Source organism: Canis aureus, chromosome 32, assembly GCF_053574225.1.
Source record: "Canis aureus isolate CA01 chromosome 32, VMU_Caureus_v.1.0, whole genome shotgun sequence".
Taxonomy (NCBI): Eukaryota; Metazoa; Chordata; class Mammalia; order Carnivora; family Canidae; genus Canis; species Canis aureus.
This window is the reverse complement of record NC_135642.1, coordinates 33,090,930-33,114,728: the sequence shown is the minus strand read 5'-3', so window position 1 is coordinate 33,114,728 and position 23,799 is coordinate 33,090,930. Positions and strand designations below refer to the sequence as shown.

The 23,799-nt window shown below is 35.0% G+C and overlaps 1 protein-coding gene across 9 annotated transcripts in view; it reads left to right on the top strand.

Annotated features, from left to right (window-relative positions):
• HERC1 (HECT and RLD domain containing E3 ubiquitin protein ligase family member 1) overlaps positions 1 to 23,799 on the top strand; it is a 184,014-nt gene that overhangs the window by 42,353 nt on the left and 117,862 nt on the right. For all 9 annotated transcript variants that reach the window (XM_077881396.1, XM_077881394.1, XM_077881389.1 and 6 more), the window contains exons 2-12: positions 338 to 1,293; positions 5,913 to 6,008; positions 10,846 to 11,040; positions 11,832 to 12,143; positions 14,477 to 14,573; positions 15,121 to 15,264; positions 16,431 to 16,558; positions 19,609 to 19,753; positions 19,844 to 20,015; positions 21,502 to 21,636; positions 21,969 to 22,134. In XM_077881396.1, the coding sequence (XP_077737522.1) occupies positions 364 to 1,293; positions 5,913 to 6,008; positions 10,846 to 11,040; positions 11,832 to 12,143; positions 14,477 to 14,573; positions 15,121 to 15,264; positions 16,431 to 16,558; positions 19,609 to 19,753; positions 19,844 to 20,015; positions 21,502 to 21,636; positions 21,969 to 22,134 (2,520 nt within the window). In that variant the 5' untranslated portion in view covers positions 338 to 363. The remainder of the gene's footprint in view (positions 1 to 337; positions 1,294 to 5,912; positions 6,009 to 10,845; positions 11,041 to 11,831; positions 12,144 to 14,476; positions 14,574 to 15,120; positions 15,265 to 16,430; positions 16,559 to 19,608; positions 19,754 to 19,843; positions 20,016 to 21,501; positions 21,637 to 21,968; positions 22,135 to 23,799) is intronic.

Genomic DNA, 23,799 nt, shown 5'->3' with positions numbered 1-23,799 from the left:
ATAAATAAATAAAAATCTTTTTTAAAAAAGTACACATCACAAATTTTTAAAATAAACTTTATTTGGGGGGTACTTTTATATTTACGCAAAAGTTACAAAGATTGTTCATAGTTCCCATATGCGTCCTTCACCCATTTTTCCTTAATATTAGCATTATATAACTATAGGACATTTATCAAAGTTAAACTACTAATGTTGGTTACATTTCTGTTAATTGCAGTTCAGACTTTGTTTCACCAGTTTGAAATCGCTAATTGTAAATGTAAGATAGAAGTTCAGAAACATTTTGCAAATCATCTGCATAAGTTTTTGACTGCTTTTTCATCTTCCTTTATAGAACTAATGGCTGAAGAGTAAACCGACATGGCAACTATGGTTCCACCAGTGAAACTGAAATGGCTTGAACACCTCAACAGCTCCTGGATTACAGAGGACAGTGAATCTATTGCTACAAGAGAGGGAGTTGCTGTTTTGTATTCTAAACTGGTCAGCAATAAAGAAGTAGTACCTTTGCCCCAACAAGTTTTGTGCCTCAAAGGACCACAGTTGCCAGACTTTGAACGTGAGTCTCTTTCAAGTGATGAGCAGGACCACTATTTGGATGCCCTTCTTAGCAGCCAGCTAGCACTAGCGAAGATGGTATGTTCAGATTCCCCATTTGCTGGGGCGCTTCGGAAAAGACTGCTTGTGCTCCAGCGTGTCTTTTATGCACTTTCTAATAAATACCATGACAAAGGCAAAGTGAAACAGCAGCAGCATTCTCCAGAGAGCAGCTCTGGTTCAGCAGATGTCCATTCTGTTAGTGAACGTCCCCGGTCAAGCACTGATGCACTTATAGAAATGGGTGTTCGAACTGGTCTAAGTTTATTATTTGCACTTCTAAGACAAAGTTGGATGATGCCTGTGTCAGGACCTGGTCTTAGTCTTTGCAACGACGTTATTCATACTGCAATTGAAGTTGTCAGCTCTTTGCCGCCATTATCTTTAGCAAATGAAAGCAAGATTCCTCCGATGGGTTTGGACTGCTTATCACAAGTGACAACCTTTCTTAAAGGAGTAACTATTCCTAATTCTGGGGCAGACACTTTAGGTCGTAGATTAGCTTCTGAGTTGCTACTTGGTTTAGCAGCTCAGCGAGGCTCTTTGCGGTATCTTCTTGAATGGATAGAAATGGCTTTGGGGGCTTCAGCGGTTGTAAATTCCATGGAGAAAAGCAAACTACTATCAAGCCAGGAAGGAATGATCAGCTTTGACTGCTTTATGACTATATTAATGCAGATGAGGCGTTCTTTGGTATGTACTATAAATTTGTATTTTAATCTGTAATAAACCATCTCATTCTTCTTTCAACTTCTTTTATTTACTGCTCCCTAATACCAGGAATTAGGGAAGAAGAGAGTTTTAACTTTTGTTGAGTACTTACTACTGACCAGATGCTTTTTATGCACTGTCTGGTTCAATTACCATGTTACTGTGTGAGGTAGATATTATTTATCCTTATCTTAAGGATGAAGAAACTGTAGTAGTTATCCTAAATTTACATATCTATTTGGCAAACGAATTGGAAGTTAAATACATACCAAGTAAGCACTTATGAGGCAGATGCTATGTTAACTAATTCTGACAACCCCAAGTCTGTCTGCAAAGCCTATGTTTTTTCTGACTACCGTGTGGCTTTAGTTATCATTTATGTTAAATTGATTCATTTTTGGGATGCCTGGGTGGCCCAGTGGTTGAGTATCTGCCTTTGGCTCAAGGTGTGATCCTGCTGTTCCGGAATCAAGTCCCACATCGGGCTCCCTGCATGGAGCCTGGTTCTCCCTCTGCCTCTGTCTCTGCCTCTCTCTCTGTTTCTCATGAATAAATAAATAAAATCTTTTAAAAAAAATAGTAAGTAGATTCATTTTTTCCCCATGAAGGCCTACCTTAAATAAATATATTTATAAATAAATAGGTAAACTATAATAAAGTGGTAAAATATAATAAGTTTATATTATCGTTGTATTTCTAGTTTCCTCTCCACATTGCCTCTTTCATTCCAGGACAAATACACCTTGTCAAAAGGGCTCTCCCTCCAGAGCCTCCATAGTGTACATGGTTAGACCCTATAATATAGTTCCTTATTGTGATAAGGGCACCCTGGAAAACTAGATTGCTTTCCACAGAATTCTGGATCTACTCTGGGGAAGAATCTTGTATATTTAATTTAGTTTGGGTCTCCTAAAGTCACCACAGGCCTATATTAGATTGAATTTACTTAAATCTCAGATTGACTTTAGGGGAAAGAGATGGTTATTAATTTAATTTTATGTTTATTGTTCCTAATTGCAGTAAGTGATAGAGTCTGATGCTCTTGGTCTCCAGAACCCACATTTCTTTTATTTCACAGTGTTATCTGAGAATTCAGAAAATAGGTATATCCTCTCCTGGTACGCTGAACTCTAACTTGACCTGATCTTCCCCGCCTTAAGTTTCTCTACCATTGAACAACTGGGATAAAACTTACCCCCAAGCTAGAAGTTAAAGAGGGGAGACACATAACCATCAACATAATACATAAGGCCTAGCGAAAATGAGTTCAATCCTTAATTTTTGTTTACTTGTATGATTCCTAGCCTTCACTAATGATACACAATACACAGTAATTGTGTTTGAATGGGAGTTTACAAGATTCTCATTGACTGATATTTAAATAAAAAGGTAGGAAATAATGTCAATGTGTATCTCTGAATTCTAAAAGAATAAACAACAGTAAAAACACCTTTGGTCGTTGATACCAGTAGGTGTTTGTTTACCACCGTGTGCCAAGTACAGTTAGGCACTGAGTTTAAAAGGTAAATGAACTTCATAGCATCCATGCTCTCAGCCAGCTCACAGTTTAAGGAAAGAGAGATGCACAAGCATTTCAAATTAATGATAATGTGCTATAGTAGAGGTGTCCACAGGGAGGAGGTGATGGAACACAGGAGAACTGGAGGGAAAGGGCAGAAAATGCCTGTGGAGGAAGGATCCCTGAGCTTAGTTGAAAAGTAGGAAGAGTTTGCCTGCAAACATGATGTGTTTGCACACAACATGTGAGTGTGGGGAGCTGGAGAGGTTTTCAGAGGAGAGGACCAGAGTTTACAAAGTAGCCAAGGTGTAGGAAACCAAGCCCCTGGATGTATGGAGTGGAATGGGATGAGGGGAAGCTGCCAAGTAGGCAAGGTCTTATATCTTGTGCTATGGGGTGTTGAGACTGGTTCCTGTGGGCAGTGGGGAGTCATTGAACCAATTTTAAGTAGAAAAACCATATAGCAAGAATATATGGAAATGTACTCTATTCAGTCTTATGTCTTTGTCAGAATATCTTAAAAAGACAAATACGAAAAAAATAAAAAGTGTAACATTATTTTTGATGGTAATTGCTTAAGAGGGAGGTAATTAGATGAAGACCTATAAAACCATGAATTTATGTTATTTGAATTTCCACTTATCTTTAGACTATCAAAATTCCTATGGTAACAGTGTATAAAGTTATACATTTAATGTACTATATTTTCCAAAATTTAGTTTCTTTAAAAATGCCTAGGTATATTTATTGTTATCTTATTTTCATTAAGAATTCTGTACAGAATGGGTTTTAGAGATATCTTTAATCCTTACTGACTGGGTATAGAGTAGTCTCACCCTTAATTACATTATCCCCCCTTACTCTTGGGGATTATATTCCAAGACCCCCCAATAGAAGCCTGAAACAGCAGATAGTACCAAACCTTCTATGTACTATGGTTTTTCTTATACATACGTACCCTATGATAAAGTTTAAGTTAGGCACAATAAGAGATTAACAACAACAGTAATAGAATAGAACAATATAACAATATACTGTAATACAAGTTATTTAAATGTGGTTTCTCTTTCAAAATATCTTATTGTACTGCACTACCGTCTTGTGATGATGTGAGATGATAAAATACTGATGAGATAAAGATGAAATGAGGTGAATGAATAGATATTGTGACTTAATGTTAAGTCAATTGACCTTCTGACTATATGTCAGAAAGAGGAACATCTGCTTCTGGACTGCTATTGACCTTGGGTAGCTGCAACCACACAAAGTGGAACTGTGGATGGGGGGATGGGGGAGTACAATATTGCCTATATTGGGAAGAATAGAAATCAGTGACAGTATTTGAAGGATGTGTTATTCATTTGGTATTTTAAAATTTAGCAAGAATTTATAGATTTCTTGTTTTTTCTTCCTCAGGGTACATGATGCAAATTAATAATTGCTGCTACTAGTTTTGAGTTCTTACTGTATATTAGAAACTGCGCTAAGCATGTTTTATCCATAACTCTAATTTTCCCAACAGCCCTAAGTAATATCAGCATTATTCCTGCCTAAGGATAAGGAGACTTATCCTTCACTCACATATCCAGTAAGTGATGGAGCCTGGATTTAAACTCAGATCAGTCTGTCACTGAAAACTTCATGTACTTTTCAACACTTTCCTCCATACTGTAGAAAGGCATAAAGAAGGGGATTATGATGGCTCTGGTACCAGCTCCTAGGAAAATACTACAGGCTGTTGTTCCTCATCTATTTTTGATTTGGTGATTACTAGAGATGGCCTTTACAATTGGGTTTTTCTCAGAAGTACTGTGCAGCTAATTATGGAATTGATAAGAGTTTGTACCCCTGAGTATTTGCTGGTATGTGGCAACACCTTGTATGTCTAGGTACTAGTTAATTTTGAACACTCACCTTCTGGTATGACCTGCAAGTAGCCTTACTACTCAAAAAGTGAGCCTCAGCAGCATTGGTATATCCTGGGTGTTTGTTAGAATTGCAGAACCTTAGGCCATGTCTTTATTTACTGAATTGGAATCTGTATTTTAAGTCTCTAAATAATTTATGTCCATATTAAAATTTGAGAAGCACCACGTTAAATAAAAAGAAAAATTGATATGGCAGCAGAGATTAGTACCTGATAAACTGGCCATACATTAAATAGCTACCATTTTCATTTGTTTTATTTCTTAGGAATCATGTTAATTAAAATAGTTTGAGTTGATGAAATCATATAATCTTAGATGGGATCTTATGGGGCATCTAGGCCAACTTCCCTTCCATAGTAGATATGCTTTTCTGTGGTATATCTGCCAGTTTATCATCTAGAATATAAGTATTTTTACAGTATAGTATCCATTGAAATTAAGCCATGGATGAAAATATCACAATTAGAAGGTTGCTAAATCAAAGGAGGAACTTGACATTTGTAATCTAAAGATTTAAGGATTTAGGAATTTGAAGGATCAGTGAGATCAAATTCACTTTCTGGTTTGTCATTTTTTGGTGACAGAATGATTTCTGATCACAGCCTTGGGCTCTACTCTGGAGAGTCCCAGAGAGGTGCTCTGATTCCTTAGCTGTAACAAGTAAAAGATGTATTATTTCTAGCATAGTCAGGTGGCTACATGAACTGATTTGTGGACTTTAGTTTTGCTGAAACTAAGAATGGAGGAACAGACTTTCTGCTGCTCTGGCAAAGGTCATCACTCAAGCTGGCTATGTTCTACTTCCTTGTATCCTCATGGACAGGTGGGCAAGGAAGCCCGGAGAGTAGAATATTTCCTGGGGCCTCACTTACTGGATATTGGCCACCCAAAGAATATGTAATTGACAAAATTCTGCCTCTGTGTTTGTTTCTGGGTCAAGCCCACTATTGAATAAACAATCATTAAAGAATTAACACTTAATGTACTGTATCATTCAATGGCTCCATCTTTGTAATGTTTCTGTGTAAAAGTTGGTTTCATGACCTAATGTTAGGATTTGATCTTAGCATAATCATATAAACAATTCCTCAGATATTTTTATGGAATATTTAAGTGATTTTAATACATGTGTTTCTCTCCTTCTGAAACCGTAGGGTTCATCTGCTGATCGGACTCAGTGGAGGGAACCAACCAGAACATCTGATGGCTTGTGCTCACTCTATGAGGCAGCTTTGTGTCTCTTTGAAGAGGTATGTAAATAATCATGGCTTTTACATGAAAAGCTACTTTGTCTTAAAGTGCTATAGCTTGTATTTATCCCTTAAAAATAATTATTCAGTGTTTGGAAAGGTTGCAGAAAAAAGCATCAGTGGTTTTCTCTAAAAATGGAGCTAGGGTGTCTGTTACAAGGAATGGGAAGGAGACGTACTTTTTAATGTATACCCTTTTATTCATTTTGAACTTTGTATCATGTGCAGGTAACTTTAAAAATTTATTAAATAAAAACAGATACAGAGAGACATACAAACAAACATCAGGCTTAACGAGTTATTACAAAATAAATATTCTCTTAATCTGTATCCAGGGAAAGAAGAGATAAAACTACCACCCACTCTAAATGGTCTTTTCATGTCCTAGTTTAACCTGTGTCTTCCTCCCCTAAGCAGCCATTCTCCTGACTTTTAGAGTAATCCCTTCCTTGCATTTATTGTTCTGTCACCCAAGTGTGTATCCCTAGACACTATAGTGCAGTCTTGCCTATTTAAAAAAACAAAAAACAAAACCCAGATGTCTTTCAAATCTCTCAATCCAGAGATACCCCTCCATTTTTTTCTTTATCTTCAGTGTTTTCGGGAACCTGGGCTTTTTGCTGATTGATTACTCATAATGCAGTTCACTATGTCCTATTTATTTCCTGCAAATTGACAGGTGGATTCAGAGGCTTGACCTGAGGATTGATGGGTCCTAGGTTTGATCACTTTGGCAAGACCATACATGATGTTGTGGTATTAGCAACTCTTGATGCTTAATGACTACATTTATTAATTCATTGGTGGTTGGTTGTAAATTGTGATAGTTTAATTGTATCATTTCTCTTTCATTTATTCATTAGAATTTTTTTTAAAAGATATTATTCATTCATGAGAGAGACAGAGTGAGGCAGAGACATAGGCAGAGGGAGAAGCAGGCTCCCTGCGGGGAGTTTGATGGTGGAACTCGATCCCAGGACCCTGGGATCATGACCTGAGCCAAAGGCAGATGCTCAACCACTGAGGCACCTTAGTGCCCTTCATTGGATTGTTTTTATAAAGATGATTCCCGTACCAACTATTTGGTTACTCTGTTTCAGTTCATATAAGAAAGGCTGAATAAATGGTTGACTGTGTCTGTATCCAGGTTTTAAAAGTTTTAACACTGATTTTATATATTAATGTTCAGTTTAATAAATTGATCTGTTGTCTTCCAAAGTAGACCAGTTAATTTCAGTTGAAAAATATCATTATGAACCCATAGACTTAAATGTGTTTGAGTTTTAACCCATTAAATAACTATCTGTAGTGGAGCTCATACTGTTTCATTTTTGGCCAATAGTCTTTTAAGATAGTAGTCTCTTCAGGGTAGTTCCTAAGTTTTTTTTGTTGTTGTTGTTTTGTTTTGTTTTTTAATATGTATTATTTGAGAAAAGGTGTGTGCAAGCAGGGGCAGAAGGAGGGGAGAGAGAGAATCTTAAGCAAACTCCCTGCTGAGTGCGGAGTCCTACCCAGGTCTCAATCCCACAACCCTGAGATCATTACCTGAGCTGAAACCATGAGTTGGATACTTAATTGGCTGAGCCATCCAGGCACCCTCTTAAGTTCTTTTGATATAGGCCTAATAATCTTTCATAGCTTTCTTGCTTTTTGACATGTCACATTATTCCAGATTCATCTTGTACATTTCTTGCTTTAGATCTAGAACCAGCTAGCTGTGTCTTCAAAAAGCTTTGGTTACTTTTATTTATTTTTTTATTTTTTTAAATTTTTATTTATTTATGATAGTCACAGAGAGAGAGAGAGAGAGAGAGAGGCAGAGACACAGGCAGAGGGAAAAGCAGACTCCATGCACCGGGAGCCCAACGTGGGATTTGATCCCGGGTCTCCAGGATCGCGCCCTGGGCCAAAGGCAGGCGCCAAACCGCTGCGCCACCCAGGGATCCCTCTGGTTACTTTTAGCAGGAAATAGTATTTCAGAATCATAATCAGGGTGCTAAATAGGTTCATCGCTACTATTTTGTTTGTAGGCTTTTGTCATGGGCAGAGCTAGGGTATATGTGTGTGTGTGTTTAAAGCTAAAATACCTCATGATTTGATACTAGTACTTTCAGATTCAGGGCCATAGAATTTTTACTTAATGTTTTCTGTATTACGTTTCTCTCTCTCTCTCTCTTTCTTCTTCTTCGTCTTCGTCTTCGTCTTCTTCTTCGTCTTCTTCTAAGATTTTATTTGTTTTGAGGAGAGAGAGAGGGCTCACAAGCAGTGAGGAGAGGAAGAAGGAGAGCAGGCTTCCCCACTGAGCAGGGGGCCTGATTCGGGGCTCTATACCAGAACCCCAGGATCATGACCTGAGCTGAAGACAGATGTTTAAAAAAAAAAAAAAAAAAGACAGATGTTTAACCGACCGAGCCACCCAGGTGCCCACTTTTCTCTCTTCTTTCTTCTAAACTAAGGATACTTATTCTCAAGGATACAAGCATGGTAGAATTAGAATACCCCATAATTACTTACTTGTTTTAATCACTTACTACATATACACACAAACAGCAGTCCTAAAATAAAGCAAATACTATCACTGTATGATTACTGAAACATTACATTTTTAATATGTTCTCCTTGTTTTTTATATTTATATTAAACGTACATAGAGCATCATATTCACTTCCTTTTAACCCTCATTTAGTTTTATAAGTAACTACATATTAATGCTCATAGTCCATCTCTCTATTGATGTCTTTTTCTTCTTTTTGATTGTTTGAAGCTCTCATTTTCTAGTACTTTCCTCTGTAAAGGCCATTGCAACAAGACTCTCTTAATTCTCATGTGTTAATAATTGCTTTCTCTTTATACTTGGCTCACATGTTCTTTTCTTCTGCTGTTAATCCATTTTTGTTAATCCATGTCCTCTGACATGAACTTTTGCTGTCAAAGTCTGAAGATAATCTGATTTTATTTCCCATAGGAATTATGTGCTTGTGTCTTTTTGCTGATCTTTCTTTAAACATCAGTAGTTTGCTTGAATATATCTAGACATAATTCGTTCTGGTTTGATATTATCAGAGATGTGAGAATTTCAGTGTATTGTTTCAAATCTTTTTTATCTCAGGAAAATTTCCATAAATTATAGTTTTTAGTATTTAAAAAATTTTAAAAATTAAATTGGTTTTAATTTAAACCAATTAAAAATGCATTAAGCCCTAGTAAATAAATGAGCAGAAGTTAGTGGTAAAAAAATGGAAAACCTTTAGTTTGTTGATAATGAAATGTGAAGATAATGCATCCGCTTTTATCCCATTTAAGTTTATAAAAAATTAGAAGCGTAATACTTATTATTGGTATGGCTATAGTGAGACTGGTACTCTACTATAAATGTATTCCTTGATTAGGGTAACTGGGATGGCCACCCTGGGTCCTATCCTTTGTCAGGGTTGTGGGGGCAGCAGGTCAAGAAGTGTGAGTTTTTAAAAAGCGTTATGAATGGCAGTAGGCTTTACCATTATATTTAGTACAGATGGCAAATGAGCGATGATTTTTACTTTATTTATACATAAAATATACTGCTGGTGATATGTAGTAGAACCATTTTGGAAAGCAGTTTTTTTTTTTAAAGATTTACTTATTTATTTATGAGAGACACAGAGAGAGGCAAAGACCACAGGCAAAGCCTGATGTGGGACTTGGTCCCAGGACCCCGGGATCATGTCCTGAGCTAAAGGAAGGCCTATGCTTAACCACTGATCCACCCAGGCATCCCTGGAAAGCAGTTTTTTATAGTTTAAGAATCGTAAGATTATTGTCTTTTGGGGGTATAGTAGCCCATTTCTGAGCCTCTCTATACTTAAGTAACAGAATGTAGTGACAACTATGTTCTTAAAAATGGCTTATATAACAAAAAGAGTTTAAATGTCCTACTTAAAAGAAAAGGGTTAAGTAAATTGGGGTTTTTATATTAGGTGGAAAATTATCGTTCATTCATGAAGATTAGGTAGCCATGGAAAATTTATTTATTTATTTATTTATTTATTTATTTATTTATTTATTTATTTATTTATTTTTGCCATGGAAAATTTTGCATGACTTTTGTTTCATCACTTTTATATATCCACGGTGATAACTATGTTAAAGAACATATATATGCAAAATTCTGAAAGAATGTACATAAAAAATAACATTCATTGTACTAAGGTGATAGGATTATCAGTGGGTTTTTTTTTTCCCCTCTACTTCTTCTTTTTTTTAAAAAAAAATTTTTTTTTAATTTTTATTTATTTATGATAGTCACAGAGAGAGAGAGAGAGAGAGGCAGAGACACAGGCAGAGGGAGAAGCAGGCTCCATGCACCGGGAGCCTGACGTGGGATTCGATCCCGGGTCTCCAGGATCGCGCCCTGGGCCAAAGGCAGGTGCTAAACCACTGCGCCACCCAGGGATCCCTACTTCTTCTTTTTTTAAGTAAGCTCTACCCAAATGTGGGACTTGAACTCACAACTCTAAGATCAAGAACTACATGCTTTTCCAACTGAGCCAGCCAGGCACCCCTTCTAAATTGTTTTTTAAGCTTTTTCTTTCTGTAATGCTGTTTGTGCGATAATTATTAGTTTAAAAAGTCTTGATCGTGTGTCTCCTCCTCCCCATTTTACCACCTTAATTAGTATCTTTTGCAGAAGTAGTAGTCTAGTCATCTGTTAAAATTGGGTGTATTGTTCTTAGGTTATTTGACCAGTTGAGAGTTTTAGAAGGAAAATAAACAATAATTTCAGCAATATTTATAAAAATATCTCCATTAAGAACAACTTGCCTACTTACTGCATGTTTTTAAATTTAAAACCTATTAGGTTTGCAGAATGGCGTCTGATTACTCAAGAACGTGTGCTAGCCCAGATAGCATTCAGACTGGTGATGCTCCCATTGTCTCAGAAACCTGTGAGGTTTATGTTTGGGGGAGCAACAGCAGCCATCAGTTGGTGGAAGGCACACAGGAGAAAATATTACAGCCCAAACTGGCTCTCAGTTTCTCTGATGCTCAGACGGTGAGTTCTCTGCATATTTTACAAACTGGTAGATGACAGGGTTTGTTATAAGTAGTGTTAAGAGTCTTTTTTAAGTGAGTGAAGATCTTTGTTTCTTGTCTAGATTGTTTCTATATACCATGCTGTATTGTTTTTTTCATTTTAATAGGAAAAAAACCATTTTTAGTCCATTTCCCTAACATAGTTCCAAGTTTCAAAAAATTAAATTAGGAGCTGGATTTTTAAAAAGGATCATGAATGACAGCAGACTTACCATTATATTCAATACAAATGGTAAATAGGACTTAAGTAAAAGCTAGAATTTTCCCTTTGCCAGATTGGCATTTTATTATCTTATTATCACTTTTTTACATTTGTAGCTATTCAGCCAAGCTAGAACTTTCTATTTTATTATTATTTTTATTAAAACTTAGGTCTTTTTCAAATGAGTGGAAAATATATTTTATATGGTCCTTGCCATAATGGAGTCTAAGGAATTTATAGGATAATTTTATTTCTTGCCCTTCACCCACCAATTATAAGAAGAGGCTAAAACATTTTACTTTGTTTTATTGAATCATGACTGGGTAGATACCCTGAAGAGATAAAATATACATTAATTTGACAATAAAGTCAACATGAAAAGCCCATTAATAATAGTTTTCTTAATTTTCTGTTTAGTCTCTCTGGAGAATCGTGCCGTATTCTGCTTTTAAAGACTTCCTTTTGAACCTCTTTGATAAAACTAGTATTAAATATCATATTTTGATTCTCACAGAAGCATTTTATTTTACTGTTCTGTTTGCTTATAGATTGAAGCTGGACAATACTGCACTTTTGTTATTTCTACGGATGGCTCTGTCAGAGCTTGTGGTAAAGGCAGCTATGGGAGACTGGGCCTTGGAGATTCTAATAATCAGTCCACTTTAAAAAAGCTAACATTTGAACCTCACAGGTCCATTAAAAAGGTTTCATCTTCTAAAGGATCTGATGGTCACACTTTAGCTTTCACCACAGAAGGAGAAGTCTTCAGTTGGGGAGATGGTGATTATGGGAAACTGGGACATGGAAATAGTTCAACACAGAAATATCCCAAGCTTATTCAGGGGCCTCTGCAGGGAAAGGTATGTGCTTTTTTTATTTTTTTTTTATTTTTTTATTTTTTGGATTTAAAAATAATTAGATGCACTCTGCTATAAATTATGATATATTTCAGATTTTGATGTATCCTTTCTGAAGTTCCCCCACCCCCAAATCCTTTTTATCTTTTGCATATTTCCTTTATCGCTTACAGAACACTTTCACATACATTACTTAATTTTAATTCTTATGACAACTTTTTTTTTTTTTAAGATTTATTTATTTATTTATGATAGACATAGAGAGAGAGAGAGAGGCAGAGACACAGGCAGAGGGAGAAGCAGGCTCCATGCCAGGAGCCCGATGCGGGACTCGATCCCGGGACTCCAGGATATTGCACCCTGGGCCAAAGGCAGGCACCAAACTGCTGAGCCACCCAGGGATCCCCGACAACTTTGTTAAAGTAGTTATTATTCTCATTTCACATAAGGAAACAGAATCATCCACTTCACAAATACTTGTTCAGTATCTTCCAAGTGCCACACAATGTTTTAGGCATTAGACATGCAGCAGTGAACAAAACAGACATGGTCCTTGCTCTCATGCAGCTTCTAATCTGTGGATAGAGATAAGTAAGCACACAAAATGATTTCAAATAATAGTAAGAGAAAAAATTGAGTAATGTAGTAGATACTAATTTGGGTGAGGTGTGGTATTATATAATGAGGTCATAAAATTGGAGGAGGTGGCATTTTAATAGAAATGAGGCATTTAAAGTGGTTAAATGTCACACACAATTAATTAGCACCATTACAAACTGAGCCTAGATCTTTTCTTATTTCTATTTTACCCTTCTTTAAAAGAAATGAAGGTATTTTCTTGAACTTTATGCAGTTATACAGGTTCTTCCATTTTAAGATTACAGTCTTTCCACAAAAGTTTTTTTGTGTAAGACCCCTTCAAAGTTTAAATTTTTATATTATGCCACAATTGCAAGTGGGACACTTTTCCTTCATGAGAGGTTGTCTTAAGATTGGCTATCAAATGAGTTTTACTTTATTATAACTTACAGTATTTTAACTTAGACATCAATCCCAAAGCAGTGAGCCTTAGAATGTTCCACTTGACAGGATCATGGGGTACTTGATGAGTTGCTGAATGTGGGGCTCTAAAGATATTTTCAGATAAATACTATTTGAAGTTGTATTTTCCTAGTCTTTCTAGCACCTTCTTTCTTCCTTAATTCCAATTCTTTAAAAATTCTTTTATATTCCTTTTAATGTCCTATTTTTAATGGAAACATTGCCAATTAAGTATAACTTAGTATGAATGTCATAAAGGAAAAATGTTCCAGAAAGTAAATTAATACTTTACAGATAAAAATTTCTGAAGTTGTTAGCATATTATCTAGAATGTATTAGGTGCTCAGTGTTTTTCTTAAAGATTTTATTTATTATTCATTTGAGAGAGAGAGATATTGTACATGAGTAGGGGGAAGGGCAGAGGGAGAAGCAGACTCCCCACTGAGCAGGGAGCCTGATATGGGGGTGACTCATGGCTCAATCCCAGGACCCTGAGATCATGACCTGAGCCAAAGGCAGATGTTTAACTATATGGTGCTCAGTATTTTTAATTGAATCTAAATTTTGAATTTTTTTTTAATTTTGAATTTTTTAAAGTGAGTTTTAATTTTGGGGGATTGTAAAGATGCAGAGTAATTAGTATAGACTTTTTTTTTTTTTAACTGTTATGATCTCCCGGTTATATATTGTAAACTCTTACTCCCCTGATTCTACTCATCAACTATATAGCTAAATGAGGGTAAAGAGATACTGCTAAGAGTTTAATTAATGTAAGCTTACATACTGCTTAGATCTTTCCACATTGGTAATAGTCACTATGTTTTTGAGAATTACCCTTATTATGTAATGAATTTTTCTTGATTAGCCAGGATTATAGATTTTATATTAACATTGTATTTAAAATTTTTTCGTTGTTCCATGAGTGTTTAGCCCCTGCCACCTCTTGGAGTAAAAAGGCTTGATTGGTATTATAATATTCTTGCAAAGTGATTATTAGATTGATGTGTTCCTACTAACCTTTGCGGTGCCTTTGCATGAATTAAAGAAAGCTATTATCTTCTCTGGGTGGAAGCCAGGCTTCATAGCTTGGCAAACAGAGCAGAGATTGTATTTCAGCACTTTCATAACCCCAGGCACCCTTGTCCTGGGCGTAGACTCTACAACTGTACATGGCAACTTCTGGATAAATTGTAAATATCAGTATCTCTGAAGTCTCTGTGCAAAAGATCAAATATGAACCATATGTTTTAACGTATTCATGTTTTTCATCTTGGTGTGCTTTGTGTTCAATGCAGGTAGTTGTTTGTGTGTCTGCTGGGTACAGACATAGTGCTGCTGTGACAGAGGATGGTGAATTGTATACATGGGGTGAAGGAGACTTTGGAAGATTAGGTAAGCTTTTTAAAAATTGAAGTTACAATCACAGAACAATAGAAATGATGGTTACTAGATTTAATAGGCCAAAAATATTGCTTATTTTGTTAGTTTTAGCTCAGAGAAGACAGTTTTATACAACAAATACCTGGATTCTAGTGCTGAAATTTAAGCTCCAATTAAATCTAGCAAGTATTTACTGAGTACCTATTATGAGCAGATACTGAAGGATTTCATGGACAAGAAAGATACCGTCATGATCTGAAGTGTGTGAAAACAAATTTACATGAGCATGATACTAGATAGTATTAGATAAGTACTATGAGAGAAGCATATATAGATTATTCTAATGATTCACTGAAGGGACAGAGTGTCTCAGTTTGAGAGTAGCCTAAAAGATAGGATGAGAAGATAAATACTAGAAATGATTCTGTCTTTCATATTTAATTGCACTTTAAAAATACCTCATTTCTGTCCTTAACTCAGAATGTTTATTACAACTGTGAAGTAATGGCCTAAAGAAAAAGAGTTAACATTATTCTTTCTTGTGTGTGTTTTATCCAAGGTCACGGAGACAGTAATAGCCGTAACATTCCAACATTAGTAAAAGACATTAGCAATGTAGGAGAGGTTTCTTGTGGCAGTTCACATACTATTGCTTTGTCTAAAGATGGGAGAACTGTGTGGTCTTTTGGAGGAGGAGATAATGGTATGTAAAAAATTATTTGATAGCTTTGGGCTTGTTTTGTTGAGATTTCAAAAAAAATTTACTTTCTGTTCTACATAGTTATTGTAGGAAAACTCTATAAAGATGAGTAGAAATTTAAAAAATTTAAATGAACTGTTTCAGCAAATGTTGCTATAGCCATTGTTAAAACTTTCATAGACCTCTAAATATATATTTATATAAATATGTACATATATTTCCATATATATCTTTTTTGAAAACCAAAGCAGACCTATATATATATATATAAAAGATATCTTAGATATCTTAGATATTTTTGAAACCAAAGCAGACATATATATATATATATGTATATATATGTCTAAGATATTAGATATCTTAGATATCTTAGATATTTTATAACCTACTGGTTTTTATCTATTGGCATTTTAAAATATCTTTCTATGTCAACAAATAGGGCTCTATGTTTTTCTTTTAAGTAGTTCAATGTTTTCCTTTATGTGATTATAATACAACTTAAAAAAAAATCAGTTTATTATTGAGTACCTAGATGGTTTCCAAATATTTTTCTGTACCAAAAAGAACCCGATGAATGACTAAATGATAGTTGTGACTGTTTACTTATTCACAAGTACCAGCAGTATGAGATTGCTTATTTCCCCATATCTTCCATTAACAACACTGGGTATTAAGATTATTTAAAAATAATTTCAGTAGTGAAAATGGTATCATTTAATTAATATTTCCTTGATTCTTAGTGAGGTTGAATTTATATGTTGTTGGCCATTTGTTTTTCTTCTTTAGTGATTTGCCAGGTTTTCTATTTTAATAATGATTGTGTTTGTTCAAAGATTAAAAATAATTAGATATATACGCACTCCTTGTGTATAATCTATTTATTACATCAGCAAATTTGAAATTAGAAAATGACCATTAAATGTAGATAAAGAAAAACAATTTTCCATATCTCCTTTAAAGTGACTTTATTTGCTTGAAATTAAGATTCAGAAGCCTGTTGGTTGTTTATTTCTTGTAACAAAAACATTTGTTTGTTAACCTCCTCTGCTGTCAGAGTTTTGCACATCTGTCAGGTTAGTGATAAAAAGATACATAAATACTTAGGTAAAGAATAGAGGTTCTTTAAAACAAGTAAATTACTTAAATTGAATGTGCTTTTTTTTTGGTAGGCAAACTTGGCCATGGAGATACTAACAGAGTTTATAAACCTAAAGTTGTTGAAGCTTTACAAGGAATGTTCATTCGTAAAGTTTGTGCCGGGAGTCAGTCTTCACTTGCTTTAACATCAACAGGACAGGTAGGAATAATGGATGAGGTTAAAGGATTAAATTATTTCAGAGGAGTAGGTGACTAAAAAGTAGTAATCATAATTAAACTTTAAAAGTTAAAAAAATACATTTTACTTTTTAAGATTTATTTATTTGAGGGAGGTGGGGAGAGAGAGAGAGAGTCTTAAGCAGACTCCATGCTGAGTGTGGAGGCCCATGTGGAGTTTAGGCCCCTCCTTAAATAATAACTTTTTTTTTTTTTTTAAATAATAACATTTTAAAGGCAGTCTACTGAAATGAAGTATTTTCTTCTGAAGAGGTAGAGTATTTGCAAAAGAACCAGATTTTCTCACCTGGCCTGTGTGACCCAGATAAACTCGCCCTCAGCCCCATTCTTTGTATTAAGAGGTTTTGTAAAACCTTTTTAGCACCCAGCACCTCTTAATTTTTTTCCTAAAAATTATGGATAGTGGGAGAAAGTAGAAATAGATCTTGTTGGAATTAGTGATAGGAAATAAGAAGGCAAAAAGGTGATCAAAAAAGAGGGTAAGTAGAAACCCATAGTGAAAATTCACAAGGCAGATGAACAGTAAAGCTGAAATTAGCAAATAGTTTAATTATTTTAGAGCAACTAGAATGTCTTGTGTCTTAAAAAATCCAACTCAAACTATTCATTACCCTATGTTTTGTTACATTAGCCTTTTGTTACAATGCTGAATGCTGCCTTAAAACCTGGAACTTCTCTTTTACATCTTTTCCCTATAGGTTTTCTGGTAAGAATCTGAATTAAAGCCGGAGGATGCTAATTTTTTTTAGTGTATAGATCTCCCTTGATCATCATGTGGTTCTTTTGTATGAGAGGGGGTAATGATTTCTGCTTTGCTTAAAAATGATCATATATTAGTGCATGATCATAATGAAATACATGAATTGAAAGTTTCTATAAATTACCAAGTATTATTCAACTTAGTTGCTAATAATGATAGTACATTTATTACATTGAATTCCAAAGGAACTTGTGAGTTAGTTGCTATATAGGGCAGTTGTATTATTAGTACGCTAAGTTATGTGAAATCAAATATATATACTTAGAAAAAATAAAATGAGAGAGAGATACTTCTAAATGGCAAGAATAGTTCTGTTTACCATTATCTTTGCTGAGCATGAGATGATCAACATCTGTTTTTCCCTCAATCCTCTCAGGCCACTTCACTGCTGACTTCCCATCATATTAAGTGTGATTCTTTTTTTTTTTTTTTTTAAGATTTTATTTATGTATTCATGAAAGACACACAGAGAGAAAGGCAGAGACATAGGCAGAGGGAGAAAGAAGCAGGCTCCAGGCAGGGAGCCTGATGTGGGACTCGATCCTGAAACTGCGGATCACGCCCTGAGCCAGGGGCACGTGCTCAACTGCTAAGCCACCCAGGCATCCCTTGTGTGATTCTTAATGTTGAAAAATACAGTATATGTATTTTACACAATAGGATCCCTAAATACAAGCCAAATATTTCTTCATGTGGTGTTCAACCAGAGGAACACTGCAAGAGCAGACTCTAGCTATATGGCTCTTATTGAGTGACAATACTGTATTGTACCTGATGAATGATTTAGGAGATTTCAAATGACTTTGACTATATATTTTTTCACCTTACTTGTCTTTAGTTCTTAACCCCTTCTAACATACACCTTTACTGTACTGGAATTTTGTCCTATTTTTTGTCTTAGGTGTTTCTCTAGCAACTGGTACAAGTATTTATTTGCTGCTCTTTTTTGTTTGTTTGTTTAAAAGGTTTAACCTCTCAGTAGTCTTTATTGAAAGAATTGTAAGACAAAAAAAAAAAATTCCCAAATCCAGTGGCATAAGGGTAATAGTCTATATGGTATTTTGAGAACCCATCAAAGGAAAAAGTCACTCAGTTTGCTAATTGTTTTGATTTTGGGCTGCCAAATTGACGGTCATTCACCCTTTTATATTCCTTTTCAACTCACCTTTCCCCTAAGCTTCTTAAATCAGTCAGTGGTTGTTATAGCATTAATTAGCCAAAAATGAAAAAAAAATTAGCCAAAAATGAAGATGTTCTGAGAGAGCTGTGTGACTGCTGCTTCACATGGCTATCTTTGTAAGTGATCATTAAAACTGTTACAACAACGAGGTGATGTGGTTTTTAACTGAATCATAAACATCAGTTTTTCGATTTATATAATTCATTTTATATATTCACACTTTGGTCTAATTAATCAGGAAATATTTGTTGAGACCTACAGAGTGGGAAACATATAAAGGAGAAATTGTAAGATAGCATGCAACAGTATTCCTAAGCTTGTAAGATTCCTCTAAGATCCTTCCATTTTTTTCTATGATCAGTTATTTTTGTTTTTGTTTTGTTTTGTTTTTTTTGCTTTTTGATCAGTTATTTTTCTTTAAAGATCAGCTGCTTGTCTGCCTGTATGGTGAACATTTAAAAACAGCAAAATAAATAACTATGAAAATTTTTAACAATCAAAACAGTAGATATTATTTTTAGAAACAGAAAGTTATCATTATTATTTTTTAAGATTTTATTTATTTGAGACAGAGTGAGAGAGAGCACAAGGAGGGGGAGAGGAAGAGGGAGAAGCAGACTCCATGCTGGGCAGGGATTCTGACACAAGGTTCAATCCCAGGACTCTGGGGTGGTGATCTGAGCAGATGCTTAATCAACTAAGCCACCCAAGCGCACCGAAAAGTTATTATTTAGTATCAAACCACACTCTTATTTAATAGATATTTTTTATTATTTAAAATATTTTATGTATTTATTATTGAGAGGGAGGGAGAGGGTGTGCACATGAGTTTGGCAGAAAGGCAGAGAACAAGGGAAAGAGGGAATCCCAGGCAGGCCCCAGACTCAGTGCAGAGCCTGATGCAGGGCTTCATCTCATGACCCTGAGATCATGACTGGAGCCAAAACCAGGAGTTGGATGCTTAACCAACTATGCCACCCAGGGACCCTAGATGATATTTATTTTTAAACAACATAAGTCTTCAACCTAATACCTCAGGATATAACATGTAGTGCTTTTCCATTTGTTTTAGGTCTATGCTTGGGGCTGTGGAGCTTGTCTAGGTTGTGGTTCTTCAGAAGCTACTGCTTTGAGACCCAAGCTAATTGAAGAACTGGCTGCCACAAGAATAGTTGATATTTCTATTGGAGATAGTCATTGTTTGGCTCTTTCTCATGGTAACGACATTTGTTTTTAAAAGAAATAGTATTAACTATTACCTTCTATAAATGTATTGCATTTGAATTTGGATTTTATTTTATTTTTAGATAATGAAGTTTATGCCTGGGGCAATAACTCAATGGGGCAGTGTGGCCAAGGAAATTCCACAGGTCCTATTACTAAACCAAAGAAAGTGAGTGGCTTAGATGGCATAGCTATTCAGCAGATCTCTGCTGGAACATCACATAGTCTGGCATGGACTGCTCTTCCTAGGGATAGGTAAGAATGCCACGTTTAAAAATTCTTGTGTTCTAATAACAACAGAAACATCAATTAAAACAAAAATAATTGTACTTTGTTCACAAAATGCCCTTCTGAACATTTCTAGTATTGATTTTTTTTACTGTTGCAGAAATGACATCTAGAGTTCTTTGGATTTGAATATTGAGGTTAGATATTTAAGCAAGCAGTCATACCCTGTATTTAAGATATTTTCTTCATTTAAGTGTTTTTTAAACATTTTGGATTCCTTCTCTCTGCCTTGGTCTGAGTTTAAAATTAAATGTCTTCATATTAAGAGGAAGTTACATTAAAATAAAGCCAGAACTAGGTTTTTATTAAACAATTGATTAAAAAAAAAAAAAAAAAACAATTGATTAGTCTCAGTGGCTTTTATCTGATTAATTTTTTTGAAAAGAAGCAGTGGCTATACTTTTAAATAAAGGAATTTTACTTTTGCAGAAATTTAGCTTTTTCCTAAAGGGATAACCATTTCTTTTTAGAAGATCAGGTAGATGATTTTTAGCCAATATTAGGAGTGTGAATTTTAAGGAATTTTAGGGTTGTCTCAGATATTTAGATGCATGTAAGCTAATTTAAACTTGGCATGTATTATATTTGCATTCCAGACTTCTGGTTCAGATTGATTTATTATGACATTCTAACCAATAAAAAACATTTATAGGTAATTGCCCTCCATCATAACAAAAGCAAAAATTATAATAAATTGATCATAAATAATTGGCTATTCATATAAATTTGCAGCTTTTCACTTCATATGCAGATAGTTGGTTCCTAAGATCTTGACAGTCTTAATAAAAGTCTTTAGGAGTTGTTCTTTTTCTTTTTTTTTTTTTTTAACGATTTATTTATTTGAGAGAGAGCATGCACATACCTAGGGGCGGGGTTGCGGCAGAGGGAGAGACTCTCTGGCAAACACAAGCAAACTTCCATTGAGTGTGGAGTCTGATGTGGGGCTCGATCTCATGACCCATGAGATTATGACTTGAGCCGAAATCAAGAGGCAGATACTTAACTGACTGAGCCACCCAGGTGCCCCAGGAGTTGTTCTTTTAATAGATTTCAGTTTACCATTCTATAGAGTCAGGCTGTTTTTTTTTTTAAATATATAAAATTCTATATACATTTTATAGACCCTTAGAATGAGAAGATTATAGTAGATCCTGTGGCTCAGCTCTCTGCCTTTAAGTGAATGAATATCCAACCTTCCAAAGCAGGTTGTGGCTATATGTTTTCTTCTTAAAGAACTCTAGGAAAAAAAAAAAAAAAAAAAGAACTCTAGGATGGCAAATTCTTGGTTTTCCTTGGTTGCTAAAATGAAAGGTTTTAACTTTTATAATCAAGATGGTCTTCTGTATATGTTGTTAAAATCTTGTGGCTTTAGTAATGATTTAAGTTTTGTTTTTGATCCTGTGTGAAAATTCCTGTTAAGGCTATTACATGATTTTCTTATGCTTTCTTCTAGACAAGTTGTAGCATGGCACCGACCTTATTGTGTAGATCTTGAAGAAAGTACCTTCTCACACCTGCGTTCTTTTCTTGAGAGATACTGTGATAAAATAAACAGTGAGATTCCCCCACTCCCTTTCCCTTCCTCAAGGTATGTTATATATATGTATATTGGTGTGTGTACGTGTATGTCTATTACTCACTTTGAATTTGACTTACTATTCTTTTTTATTTTGTTTTCCCCTCAATTATATTAAACTTCTTTAGAATCTAAAAAAAAAAAAAAAAAAAAAAACCCTAAACTTAGATACTTATTAATAAAAACCTTTAGGAGAAGTTACCCATAATTTCATGAATCACGTTTTAAAAACCACTATTGGTCATAATCTGACAACATTTTTAAAGAGAAAAAAATGTTATCCAAGCTGGATAGCACATGCTCTTTTATGTTCCAGAAGTTCATAGCCATTTGTTTGGTTTCAGGGAACACCACAATTTCCTCAAGCTGTGCCTGAAGCTGCTTTCAAATCACCTTGCTCTTGCACTTGCGGGAGGGGTAGCTACCAGCATTCTTGGGAGACAGGCAGGTCCACTTCGAAATTTGCTTTTCAGACTGATGGATTCAACTGTCCCAGATGAAATTCAAGAGGTAAGCAAATAGGACTTGGAATCTGTATCTCAAGCTACATCTTTCCCTAAAGTTGTAGCTCATAAATTCAACTTCAATTGGAAAACTTCAACTGGATATTCTTTCTTTTACTCCTGTTTTCTTGGTGGAAGTAAATGTTTTTGGTTAACTCATCCTTTAAGACAAAGGTCAAATGTCATCTTTGGGACACCTTTCATTCTCTGCTCTCCTGCCAGATTAGGCTTCTCTTGTATGTGTTCTCATTGCATCACGTTGTATTGTAGTTGTGGGTTCACAAACATGTCTGTCTTTTCCACCAGAGAATAAATTTATTTTTTATTATAGTGAAATACATATAACATAAAATTTATTGTTTTAACCACCGTTTTTTTGAGAGAGGGAGAGAGAGAAAGTGGGGAGGGACTGTAACTATTTTTAAATATAGTTTAGTGGTATTAAATACATCCATAATGTACAACCATCACCACTACTAGCCATCTTCATAATTCTTTTCATCTTTTAAAATTGAAATTCTGTACCCATCAAGCAAAACTCTCCATTCTCCCCCTCTCTAGCTTCTGGAAACCACCATTCTACTTTCTGTCTCTTTGATTTTGACACTCTAAATATGTCATAGATGTGGAATTATTAACTGTTTATCTTTTTGTGACTGGCTGATTTCACTTAGCATAATGTCCTCAAGGTTCATCCATGTTCATCATTTGTCAGAATTTCCTTCCTTTTTAAGGCTTAATGATCTTCTGTTATACATATATAGCACATTTTGCTTATCCACTTGTCCATCATCTTTATGACCTTGGATTAGGCAGTAGTTTCTTAGATATGACACTGAAAGCACAAGCAACCAAAAAAAGAGAGAGAAATTGGACTTCATCAAAATGGAAAACATTTATTCCTCAAAGGACATTATCAAGAAAATGAACATACAACTCATAGAATGGGAGTAATATTTATAAATCATATGTCTGATAATAATCTAGTTTCCATGAGCACCCAGGTGGCTCATTTGGTTAAGTGTCTGCCTTTGGCTCAGGTCATGATCCTAGGGTCCCGGGATCAAGTTGGGCTCCTGGCTCAGCGGGCAGTCTGCTTCTCCTTCTGCCTCTTGTCCTGTCCCCTGTTCATGCTCTCTATCTCACTTACTCATTCTTAAATAAATAAATAAAACCTTAAAAAAAATTCTAGTTTCCTGAATATATAAAAGATCCTTACAACTCAACAACAAAAATATTAATAACCCAATTTTAAAAATGAGCAGAGAATTTTGAGTGGACATATTTCCAGAGAAAATAGGCATATGGCCACTAAGAACATGAAAAAATGCTCAACAGCATTAGTCATTAGGAAAATGCAAACCAAAATTGCAATGAAATACTGCTTCACACCCACTGAGTGGCTAAAATTAAAAAAAACCCGAGGATTGTGTTGGTGAGGATGTAGAGAAATTGGAACTCTCGATATATTGCTAGAGGTAATGTAAAATGATATAGCTGCTTTTGAAAGTAGGTAGTTCCTTAAATAGTTAAACATTAAGTTACCATATAATGTAGTATTTCCACATCTAGGTCTGTACCGAAGAGAATTTTCACTCAAAAACTTGTACAGGAGTGTTCATAGCAATATTATTCATAATAACCAAAAAGTGAGAATAAACAAATGTCAGTT